Source organism: Apium graveolens, chromosome 5, assembly GCF_009905375.1.
Source record: "Apium graveolens cultivar Ventura chromosome 5, ASM990537v1, whole genome shotgun sequence".
In the NCBI taxonomy this organism is placed as follows: domain Eukaryota; kingdom Viridiplantae; phylum Streptophyta; class Magnoliopsida; order Apiales; family Apiaceae; genus Apium; species Apium graveolens.
Window position 1 is genome coordinate 214,512,960 of NC_133651.1, and position 12,630 is coordinate 214,525,589.

Sequence of the window (12,630 nt, forward strand, 5' to 3'; positions counted from 1 at the left end):
AATATCAAAAGAGAAAATAATCTAGTTTGTACTAGGAAGCAGCTGTGATTTAATTCTTTGAATCACAGATTTTCTGAAATAACACATCTCTGGTGGAACAACAAATCCACCAGAAAAGTTTTTTTTAGTTCTTTGTGTTCATTACATTTGTGTTTGAATATATATCTGTCTGCATCAGCTTCAAGCAATTCACACACATTTGATCACTCAAACACTTAGCCTTAGAAACTGCTCAAAACTTGAAAAAGTTTTGAGATTTACATTCAACCCCCTTCTGTAAATCTCATTGTTAGTCCACTGGGAATAACACACACCTTCTTTTCCATTCCTATTTTTTCTAGGTGATTTTACCTTGTTTGCATTCTTAACATCTTTCAGCTTATGTTTAAGCTGCTTCTTTGTCATTAAACCTATGTTTACTTCAGCTGTCTTTCCCTGTTTTAGTTTGTCAGAAGTTAATCCCTCTTTAACTTCTAATTTCTCATTATCAGACTTTACTGCTATAAACTTAACAGGTTTTAACTTTGGCTTTTGCTGAACAACAACAGGTTTAATTTCTACTGTTCCTTTATCACTCTTCTCCTCTCCATAACCCAAGCCCTCTTTCCAGTTTTCACTACTTAACAAGTTTTGAGTTGTTCTGCCAGAGTTAGTCCAAGTCCTGATAATCTCTCTTTCCTTTTCTAACTCAGTTTTTAGAGATTCGTTCATTTTTAGCACTTCATCCCTAACATAAAAAGCATCATCTCTATCCTTCTGAGTTTGATGGAACATAACTAACTCTTTTTCTAAGAAATCATTTCTTTTCTTAAAAGCAAGATTTTCAGAAGTTAATCTTTCACATGTTAAAGTTTGATCTCTATAAATAACAAACATGGTTTTAAGATATCTTCTCAACTCATTAATATCATCAGTATGAAAAGCATAAGTAGTCTGAGGTACCTTTGATTCAGTAGCTTCAGAACTGCTTTCAGCACTTGCTTTATCAGCATTTGCCATCAAAGCATAATTCTCCTCACTTTCAGAGTCTGAGGTTTCTGTCCAGTTTTTCTTCTTTGTGACAAGAGCCTTGCCTTTGTCACCCTTCACTTTCTTGCAATCAGGAGATATGTGGCCTTCCTCACCACAGTTATAGCATTTGACATTGGTGTAATCTCCTCTGTCAGACTTTCCTCCTCTGCCCTCAGATCTTCTGAAATTCTTCTTATCAGAACCTGTGCCTTTCCTGGAAAACTTCTTTCCCTTCCTGAACTTCCTGTATGCAATCTTTGTGATCCCTTTCACCATAAGAGCACACAGTTTCATCATCTCCTCATCAGCATCAGTCTTAGGTAAGCTTTAAGAATCTGAGTCATCATCACTTTCAGAACTTGATGACTCAGTATCAGACTTTGTAAAAAGAGCTTTACCCTTGTCTTTCCTTGAGGTAGCTGCCTTGGGGGATTTTTCTTCAGCCTTAAGAGCAACTGTCCTTGACTTTCCTCCTTTCCTCTTGCTTCTTTGTTCCATCTCAAGTTCATGAGTCTTGAGCATTCCATAAATTTATCAAGAGTTGTTTCATCAAGATTGTAGTTGTCTCTTATTGTTGTTGCCTTCAAATCCCAGCATTTAGGAAGAGCCAACAGGAATTTAAGGTTTGAGTCTTCAAGATCATACTCCTTATTAACCAGTGACAAATCATTCAAGAGTTTTACAAATCTATCATATAAATCAGTCAATGACTCATTAGCCTTTGAGTCAAAGTGTTCATACTCTTGAGTGAGTATTGTCTTCCTGTTCTTCTTAATTGTATCAGTTCCCTGACACCTTGTTTCCAGAGCATCCCATATCTCCTTTGCAGTCTTACAGTTAATTACCCTGTTTGACATTACATTATCAATGGCACTATGCAGTAAGTGTCGTACCTTAGCATCCTTAGCAATTGATGCGATATCTTCAGCAGTATAATCACTCTTCTCCTTTGGTACAGTCTTTGCTGCTTCACTTGCAACTGCAACTGCGAGCTTGGTTGGTTTGTGAGGTCCTTCCTTGATTCTATCAAGATATTCTGGATCTGTGGCTTCCAGAAACATGGTCATCCTCACCTTCCATATGGCATATTCAGATGGTCTCAGTATGGGAACTCTGATAGTCTCATACCGACTTTGAATTTGTGTCTTCAGAGGTTCTTCAGTTTTGGTAGGCTTAGTTGGAGTTTCTCTGTCAGACATGATTGTATTTGGATCTTAAACTGTTTGTGCGTTAACAGATAAGCTCTGATACCACTTGTTAGGTCACACACACTGTAGAGGGGATGAATACAGTGTAAAGTACAATCAAATCGAACTTTAAAAACTCAAGTAACAGAAAACAAACTTTATTGAAACAATAAACTCTGTTACAGTATGGAACTGTTACCTCTCAGTGATGAACAAATATCACGAGAGCTGCTAGGGTTACAATGAATAATCTTCTCGAATATGATAACACTTTTAGTGTAAACCCTATGTCTGTGTTTATATACTACACAGTTACAAGATAATCGCTAATTGATATGTAATAAAATTCTGCTTCCTAAAATATATCAATCAGATATCTTTTCTTCCAAGTATTCTATTCTTTCTAGAATTCCTTCTTCATGCATATCTCTTCTTATGTTTATCTCGATCTTCTTTCCTTTAATCAGTTGTTGTCCGTATCTGAACATCCTTCAGTACTTAAGTTCTGATATCCATCTTCTGATAATTATCTTCTGATAATATAAGTACTGATATCCTTAAATCCTGACTTCCAGTAAGTACTGATTTATCCTGTTTAAGTAAGATCTAAAAACTAAACATAAATCATATTATCCATGACATTATCAAATATATCTAACATAAATAAATTAAATGTACTATTCTATATTATTACTGAGTTCACTACTAACTTACAATTAACTTACTCAATTTAAAAAGATAAAAAATGCATAACTGAAGTCAGAATGACTAGCAATCATAATATACAATAATGTAAAATTTACATTATTGTTAATATTAAAGTTGATTTTAATGAAAAATATTAGTTTTTAAAATTTAACATATGTATGTATGGGAAAATATTAGTTTTTTATTTACACTACTGTTAACAAAGTAAGATTAAGTTATATGTGTGTGTTTTAGCATGTAAATGATTGTATGTTATATCTCTTAGTAAATTATGATGGTTTCAATTAATTATATGCTAAATATCTGATTTATGTACATGTATAATCAATATTAACATCTAGTGGGACAATTGATTATTTAAATATCATGTATTTATAATTATTCAAAAATTAAAATTATGTAATAAATAAATTGCTATAATTTATATATGGTATTCACATTATCACCGACAAACAATCTATATCTATTTTTTACGCAACTGGGTATCAATCATGATTGTAACATAAAAATGAATTATATATTTTAAGACTTATTATTGATATTCATGATTTATTTCAAGAATTCGAAAGAAATATTGTATTTATATCGTTATTTAAACCATTTTTAAGTTTCTTTCATTACGACTCCAATATTTTTTTATATAATAATTTGATAACATTTTATACTATTCTCCTAAAATTAAAAAATTTCAGTTTGATAAAATTTTATAAAAATCAGTTGAATTGGTTGATTCCTTCAAATTATTGAACAATATATCTGTTTTTCCTTAAATAATATAAAATGCATTGAATCAAATGTTACAATATAGTATAGATATAACTTTTATTTGAATAATTCAAAATATTTGTACAATATTATCTTGATCAATGAATATTGCTGATCTAAAAGAATTCTTTTTAAAAATCTAGTTTTTTTAAAATGAAAAATGAAAAATAAATCGATTTAATATATCATCATAGTTTTAAAAAATCTCGTGAGATCTCATTTCAAATTTCAAATATTCTTAAAATTGGGACAAATTCCAAAAGTAATAATGCGTTACCAGTGAAGTTAGTAATTTTAATATAAATAATCAATTGACTTGATCCTATAAAGACCTCAAACACATTAATTTATATTAACATAAGATATTAAAAAAATTCGCATTATTGGTAAGATATTCTCGCCGAACTTGTAATTTAAATTTACTAAACGTAGAATGTGACGATGTTTTTCGGCCGGGTCATGTAGTCAAATTTCGAGTTTTAAACAATGGGTCAAGTTCTAAAATGCATTGAATCATTATAATTCGAACTTATCTAAATATGTAATACCAATATATATTATTTATATATAAGCGATTCTATTTTCAATATTTTTTAAAAAATTATATATGTACATTTTAATTACTTTTTATAATAAAAAAAATATGTTAAAAATATATGAGATATATTTTCAAACTAAAAAATGATTAATAAATAGGATAATAATTCATTTATGTACTATGTCTAATTTTATATATGGAATTCAATTTTTTAAAATTTAACTGTATAAATATTCAACTAACTATCCTTTTTTTTAGAATTCAAGTAAGTATATTTAAAGTTAAATAAAATATTTATTTAGCACACTTACATATTATGTGTATGATAAAAAGCATATGTGACAATATGATGTAGTGGTAAGAGGTTGTGTAGTTGAATGAAATAACTTGAGTTTGATTCCCACGAAACAGATCTTTTATATAAATATTAAAAATAGGGACAATTTAGTCTTTTTAATGAGACTTTTTAATCTCATGAAATTATATCATTGTTATTCTATTATATATAGAAGAGATTTTACATTATATTACATTATATTACCATTAAAATTTTAAAAATATATAAAAAATTGTTTAGAAAGGGCCACCCTCAGGTTGCCATAATACTTTACTTTTGACTTAAGTATTTATTTATCTTTCTAGTTATTTGTAATGTAATGATATTTTTTTTATTTTATTGGATACAAATTTGGTATATTAATCTCACAAATAAAATTCTAAGTTGTATTGTTCATTTATATAACATATAAGCATAAAATATTTTTAATTTAATTTTGTAAATTTTTGTTTTTAAAATATTATACTAGTGTATTTATATCTTTAACCCATGTTTTATTTTTTGTTATGAAAGAAGGACTCAAAGTTAAGTATGAAACATTTCCAAATTGATTTTGAAAATGTAAAGTATATATAAGCACACTATTATTTCTTACCCGGATTTTCGTTTTAGTTTAAAATTGACTTCCGGTCTAGACAGATCCCGGCTTCGTCCCTGAAAGTGTCCCCGCATTTTAAAATAGTAAATTTGTCGGTATTTAGGAAATTTAATTCTTGCAGCTGCTGTCACAACTAGGATACCTGTCATGGGACTCCCCGAAGATATATTTTGTCACGGGACTCCCCGAAGATTTATTTTGTCATGGGACTCCCCGAAGATATATTTATAGGAATGTTTTTTGCGAAAAAGGTATGTCAAATGCCATGTCATTTATCAATTAAATATAATAAAATTTAAAACATAATTGTTATACTAATATATAATATACAGTGAACTTAAATATAAAATTAAAGTTAGTTGATAGTAACAATCGAATATCATCATAACACTCATTTATATTAGTAACTTTTTAGATATTCAAATATATGTAAATATTTTAAAATTATATTTATTATTTCTGTATATTTCTAATATTAAAATAAATGTTATAAATATAAAAAAAATATGCCAAATTATGAAAATACATGTCTGACTAATTAACGTAATAACATGCCCATCTTGACATGTCCGTGTCACTGCGGCTGTGACATACACTGCACTTATTTTGATAATGAGGATAACAATATGCAGGTCAGAAGTTGCCGGATTTTAAAATTCTTGGTCAAAAACTAAACAATACTCTAGAATAGGGGTCTGTCTATTGTTAGCATTTCCCATCTAGAAAAACTAGTAAAATTTTGTTGTATATGTAATAAAGCAGTACTCTTTTTTATTCCATCAGACTATGAATAGTGCAAGTTTCGAGCTGCTTCTTTTATTAAATTTCAGAACACTGAATCTATTCAGAATTGCAAGGGACAATTGGACCAATCCAATTATTGGCCCTGTATTTTATTTACACATTATATGTGCTGCTATAGTTTATGTTATCCGTCAATCAACAGACAACTATATAGATCACAACACAAGCCCTATTGTTTTATCCATTTTATTTTCTTACATAATTTTTTTTATTCTTTTATATGAAAATATTTGTAGGGGAGGTTAGATAATTTTTGTTTCCAGAAATTTGTTATATACAGTTAAAAGTGTACCATCAATTATCGTAATTACAAATTTCAGAATTTATCGATATCATTTGTAATATGAAATTCCAACACTGTTACGAAGAACGAGAATAAAATTTCAATACATGAAATTTTATTGATATTCGTTATTGTTCATAATTTAATTTCTGGAAATGTGCTTTGAGTTGTGTATGCATGTACATGGGTGTGTGGTCCTTTTAGTGTACAGTCTATCTTCCTATATCCTTCTTTCTACCCACAATATTTGTTGTTTATCATTCTATTATATTACTAATACCTTATTCCAATCCTTCCAACCAAATCAAACAATCCAGTTGGGAAACAAACAAAACAAAACCAGTAATGTATACTATAAATTTCTATTGATTTCTACAACTTGTTCTTACATGAGCAATCCAGATATAAAGTCTATTGTAATGAAACCTCAGTAGGAAGACAGACTAGATTAGTACATTTCGAAACTGATGAGCAGTATGTTTAACCTTCTGGAGATTCTTTTTCTTCCTCTACGCTGCAGTGTTTGCAAGCTCTTTGGCAGGAGCAACTGGTACTATGTTCTGGGGCTGCATGCATCAAAATAAATTCTAGGCAGCTACTTTTGGGTGATGGCCAAAATTAAAACTTCTTCGAAATTGGTGACCTAAATGTCAAATTTTACCTAATAGGTTGGAACTTGGAGCTAACGGAATTCATCATGGTACCCATAGTCATCTTCTTCATCTTCGTTGAATATTGCACTATAGAATACATACGGGTTATCGATCATCTCAGCTAATGTTAGACGCCCGTCTTTATCAGCATCAGCCTGCAGAAATTAGAATTGAGACCCTGAAAGTGGCAATGATATACTAAAGATATGCTAATATTCAAGCATTCTTATTAATCCTATTCCTAATAATTTAGTAAATTAAAACAATGCTGATTCCCAGGTGTATGCTTCTTTCAGCTGATTAGACTGATTGTATTAAACATGGGTTTGGAACAGCGCGGAGCATAAGATGATATGCATGTGTAATTACCAGTGTTGCCTAGTTATGTACAATCCCGACTCGGAATCAAATAGCAAATACAAATAAGGAGATAGAACCATAAGAACACAAACATAACCCAGAAAAAGAATGAAATGTAAAGGGAATTCTAACTCTGCCTGCAGCATTAGAGTTAGCTTTAAAACTGCATGACAAATATCTGGAAACTAAACAATAAACATACTCATAGCAAGTGACAGTTCAGCAAGTGACAGTTCACCAGACTAAATTCTGCATAGAATGCTCCATCTTTCCAATTAGACTAATTCTGCATAGTTTATAATTATATGATAATAAGAAACCTTAATTGGTAGTACATTAGCAATTCATATACTAATATTTGGTGGTTGCTTACACACATATATAATTATCCCGAACCATGGAGAGAAGTAATTAGGCTTATTCTTGACTAAAAAACTTGTCTATACAATCAGAGTGCATTCCTCCCGGTCATATATGACGTAAATGTGCAAAATCTATGGAAAATCATATATACATTTAGTCTAAATTTGACAAGGTCCTAATCAATTTTAACTCAGTTAAGTACCTGTTGGATAACAAAGTCCGCCTGTTGTTTAGCATAATAATGCTCGGGTGGATGAAGTTTTCCAATTACAGTTAGCAGTTCTGCACCTGACAAATATCTGTAAAATTGAAGTTAGCAACATATAAGATTACATTATTCCAAAAGCAGTAAATCAGTTGATGGAAGACAACTGCCAAATTTAAAAGATACCCATCATTGTCTTTGTCAAGCTCTGCAAACAACTTCTTTGCTGGTGTGTCCCTGGTGTCATCCAGCCCGTGTGACGAATTATGACCCACCTCTTCATAGTTTCTTACCAGATCAAATAGCCCATGGAAGAATTCTTTAAAATTGAGCTTGCCATCTTTGTCGGTATCTCTTTCCCTGAGGAAAATTGAAATCAAGACATAAATAGATCTGAACCGAGCCATATAAACTTGTGTCTCCATTATTACAGCTATCAACTGCATGCATCAAATGGTTATCATAATTTCATAATATTAACACTACACAGAGTTTAGTGCCAAATTTGATCTTTTCTATCGGTAGGCTAGATCACACCACAGAGTTTAGTGCCAAATTGATCTTTTCTATCGGTAGGCTAGATGCCTAGATTTCTATCGGTAGAGTAGATACCTAGATATATAAGCTTTACAGGGGTTCTCACAAACAAAAACACAAAGGATAGTTTTAATCTTAATACGAAAACAGCAACTGCAGGTAAATATGATTTACCCATATTCATACTAATACACAACCGGCATATTCCGTATGGCTGTACCTACAAAATAGCTGCAACCAAAGGTAAACACATCGAATATTCTTGCATATCTTTCACTCAACTACCTTTTTAAATATTCTTTTGTCTAAGTTTCAAAACACCTATGTTTTATATTTTAAAACTTCTTAGTGAATAAAGCACAAAGTTGTGTAGTCTGGTATATATATTTAGTCATGTGTTTGACACAAATAGCCTGTAGCTGCATATAATCCGCATAAAGGAAACAAGAAAGATTTTCTTGCAACTTATGATAGCCTTTTTTTTTATTTAATTAATAATTATTATTCTTTTTCTTTTAGATGAATAGAAGTGGATAAGAGCTACACACTCCTCACCAAACCATCCAATATCACTATAAACCACAACAGGAAAATTTCTCGATCGGAAATTTGATGTGAGCCAATAAAAACTTTCAGCAACTATATTACGTAGTTATCAGAATAGAAGCAACAAAACATTGTAGTAGTGGTACCTTACTTCTTCATTGCACAACCATTGAAGTAGCATGGGACTACCACTGTCAGCTGGATGCAAAAAGCTAGAGAATAACCAAAAAAGACGATTCATTATAGAAAGACGTAGCTAAGAAGCAATAATAACAAGGTAAGCCTATTATATACTGGTGAACTTTTACTTGATCATACTTGTTAAATTCTGTCAAGTTTAAAACACCATCTCCATCTCCATCTGATGCATTGAAATGCTCCTTTTTCCACCATCCCATATTATGTCCAAATGAATCATTATCTGGTGCAGAAAACAACACGAGTTAGTTATCCTAACATGATATTACATCAAATGCTTAACTTTCAAGGCGGAGAAGGGAAACCTAGGACCATATACCAAACTCATCTAAATCTAATCCACATCAATTCCTTAAGCATTGTACAAAAATAAACAGGTCCAAAAGTATTGTTCTAAAGTATTTTAGTTAACCTACAATTCTTTTGCAGTGAACAAGTGACTTCACTCTTCAGAATACTAGTGCAGATCCATAATTACCTTGGATTACTCTTAAGAGAATAAGGTGGTAGTTCTTACTTCTTAGAGGAAATTCTATCAAACAAATTCCTAAAATTTGTCTAATAACCTGAAAGATGTCCTACACCACCCAGACTCTTTGCATGAAGGTCATCGTTATCAGAGCGAACGTGGAATCTTTAAAATAAAACACTTGGTCGTGAATTTTGATTTCATTTTTATAATATTCCACAGCTCATATATGTTTTTGACTCGATACATGGTAATAAGTTCCATTTCTTACATTCTCACTTTACTTCTCAATGAAGCTGGTAATCTATATAACCTATGAGCAGGTGATCACATAGTTCCATTTTATCATTGATATATGAATGTGAGTATGTAAAGCTCAATTACAGTTGGATACTCTTTCTATCTCTCTCCTCTTCAGCTCTGCTCTTTTTAAATCACCAAATTCCCACCTTCCATTATCTAGACTGAGTCTAATTTCCCCCTCCATTTCTATCTGTTGATCTCAGTCAGACTCATCTTGAGTCTAACATGGATAAAGACATTTTTATGCAACTAAAGATACACACACATAGACTAAATGCTATGACTTAAAAGCAAGAATTTGAAGAAAAATTTGCACTAGTATTGTACTAGTCTACTAGATTCCAGGGCTACAAGTAAGCAAAAATAAACTAAAGAAGGGTCCTAGATATTCTAATATCAACAGGACAATTTTCCTTGCTGAAATTGAGAGTCTCCTTACTTCAGCCAGGTTTTCTCTGTTGTGGGGAATACATAAAAAGCAAACTTCAAGAGTTTCATTAAGATAATATTGAAGCCCTCGTGATAATCAAAATGAGGGCTTTGCGACACTATAAGGGTAAAGGAATCAGTAGGCCAAAATAACATCAGCTTTTTTCTTGTATGGACAGACGATAATCTATCTTTTTCCATCTTGCATACTTGTAAGTAGCAGAGCTAACATGTAAATTCTTTTGAAGCTAAAACTGATACAGGACACACACATGATGACCAAACAATCACACAAAACAATCAGCGATCATATATTTAAGTTGAAGCATATAAAACAAGCTCAAGAATCAATCCGAACTAGGTGCGGAAACAAGTGCAATTCTTCTACATTAATGTTCTACTAAGGTATGTAAGTTCCACATATCTTTACAATCAAGTCTAGGTGTAAATTATAATCTTACCCTAATACACAAAATCGTCAAGTTAAGCAAAATTAGTCCATTTTAGCATCAATTATTTACAAACTTAGTATCCTATAATCTAATATAATATGCAAGATCTTCAAGCTAAGCAAAATTACTTCTTTTTAATATCACCTACAGTTTACCAATCACACTAGAAATTCAACAAGTGACAAAAAAAAATCACCTGCATTTCTCGTCCAGCTAGGCGGATCATACTCATCATACGACACGAAACCATCCCGATTCTTATCATGAATTTCCATATCCCTCTTAGTCCTATGCAAAGTCTCCCTCTGAGCCTGCACAACATTCCACTCAGTAAACTCACTTTCACTCAAAAACCCATCTTCCGGATTGACATCGATTTTCGGAAACAACAAAACAATCCTATTAGTGACATTAAACTTGTCCTCGTCATTCAAATAGTCCTCAGCATCCATAAAATCCTCCCATTCGGGTTGCGATTCTTCGCCAGGGGCAGCATCATCTAAATGGAATTGTGACTTCTCCCAGAGCCTGTCTTCCCTGTTTCTTTCGATATCGGCTACAATGGGATCAAAGGGTATTGGGGTAGGCTTAGAATGGTCGAAGTTTGATCGGAGTTTGAGGCGGCGGTGAGGTTGGTGAGAGGGTTTAGTGGTGGTGGGGGAGTGGGAAATGAAGAAAAGGATGAGAATGGCAATTGTAATGTATATGATTATAGATACATTGCCCATTGTATACACATGTGCAAGAAGGGTGTTTAGGTTGTTATTGAAGATCTGATCAAGTAAGAGAAATGTGTGTGTGTGTGTGAGAGAGAGAGAAGTAGGGAGAGAGAGAGAGAGGGAGAGGGAGGGAGGGAGGGAGAGAGACAGAGAGAGAGAGAGAGAGAGAGAGAGAGAGAGAGAGAGAGAGACTTGAAGAAGAAGAAGAATGAAAAATGTTTTAGGATCTGTTCAAGACTTGAGCAGAACGAGCAGAAGCAGTAATGCAGTTGAATAATGATACTTACAATTCAGAAAGCCACAGTTTTGGGAAATGATTAGAACAGTGAAAGCGGTTGTTAAACACAAAATAATACGAAAAAGTGGTTCATTACAGCGATTACTGATTCATGAGATGTGCGGGGTGGATGAGAACACCAAATACAATGCAGAAAGGTGCTGCGCGGATGTTTGCCAAATTTTATTTCTCCTACTTAATTTTGTTGTAAACCCATTACTATTTCTCCTAGCATAATTTGAACCCAAAATGCCCGCAAAATTGTACAGAATGACATGACATTTGATATCTGAGATATTTTAATCGGTGTTGTTCATCCAAATGCAGGGGCTCATTATAGTTAAAATCCACCACATATCATTATGTATAAAATTTTGTACACAATTATGTACATAAAATATTTTCCATTTATAAATTCAATCGAAGTTGAGTAAATTCATATAGTTAGATTTTTACTTGTAAACTAGCTTAAAAACCAGTGCAATGCACGGGTCTCTTTATAAATTAAAATAATTTTTCGAACGAACTGAGATATATATATTAAAAAAAATTGTAACTAAAATACAGTAAATGATAATATATCAAATTTAACTTAAATTTTTATAGTAATTTTTAAGACGATTTTTAATTTTTATAAGAACATGAACGTATGTCAAACTTGTATGATTTTAACGAAATAATCGTATAATTATTAGACATTAAATTGGGTAAATATCGAGGAGTGTGTAGTGAACATATGATGCGATCTTATTAGTATTGGATAAAGATCAAACTTAAGGTTTTCTTACTTTTTCTTTTTATATATAAAATGTATGGTTACATACGTGGGTCATGACTCAATGAAGAATAATCATATTAGTATTGTGTAAAGATCAAACATAAGCTTCT

At 31.8% G+C, this 12,630-nt stretch overlaps 1 protein-coding gene across 2 annotated transcripts; it reads right to left on the reverse strand.

Moving 5' to 3' along the window:
- Nucleotides 1-6,574: 6,574 nt before the first annotated feature.
- On the reverse strand, nt 6,575-11,892 carry LOC141724809 (uncharacterized). Of its 2 annotated transcripts, XM_074527084.1 has the most exons (7): nt 10,943-11,892; nt 9,214-9,316; nt 9,042-9,107; nt 7,999-8,172; nt 7,810-7,906; nt 6,893-7,039; nt 6,575-6,797 (listed from the first exon to the last, which is right to left on the reverse strand). In XM_074527084.1, exons 1-6 carry the CDS (start codon nt 11,472-11,474, stop codon nt 6,914-6,916), a joined length of 1,098 nt encoding a protein of 365 aa, XP_074383185.1. In that variant the 5' UTR covers nt 11,475-11,892; the 3' UTR covers nt 6,575-6,797; nt 6,893-6,913. The 2 variants fall into 2 exon arrangements, with proteins under 2 accessions (XP_074383185.1, XP_074383184.1); XM_074527083.1 differs by having other exon boundaries at nt 6,575-7,039; nt 10,943-11,891.
- Between the last annotated feature and the right edge of the window lie 738 nt (nt 11,893-12,630).

Bases quoted from the DNA above. Each gene is read 5' to 3' on its own strand.
- LOC141724809 (XM_074527084.1), bottom strand. From the start codon at position 11,474: ATGGGCAATGTATCTATAATCATATACATTACAATTGCCATTCTCATC. The intron at 9,317-10,942 runs GTGATTTTTTTT...TTTCTGCACCAG, and splicing joins TAGCTGGACGAGAAATGCAG to ATAATGATTCATTTGGACAT. The intron at 9,108-9,213 runs GTATGATCAAGT...GTTATTCTCTAG, and splicing joins AACTTGACAGAATTTAACAA to CTTTTTGCATCCAGCTGACA.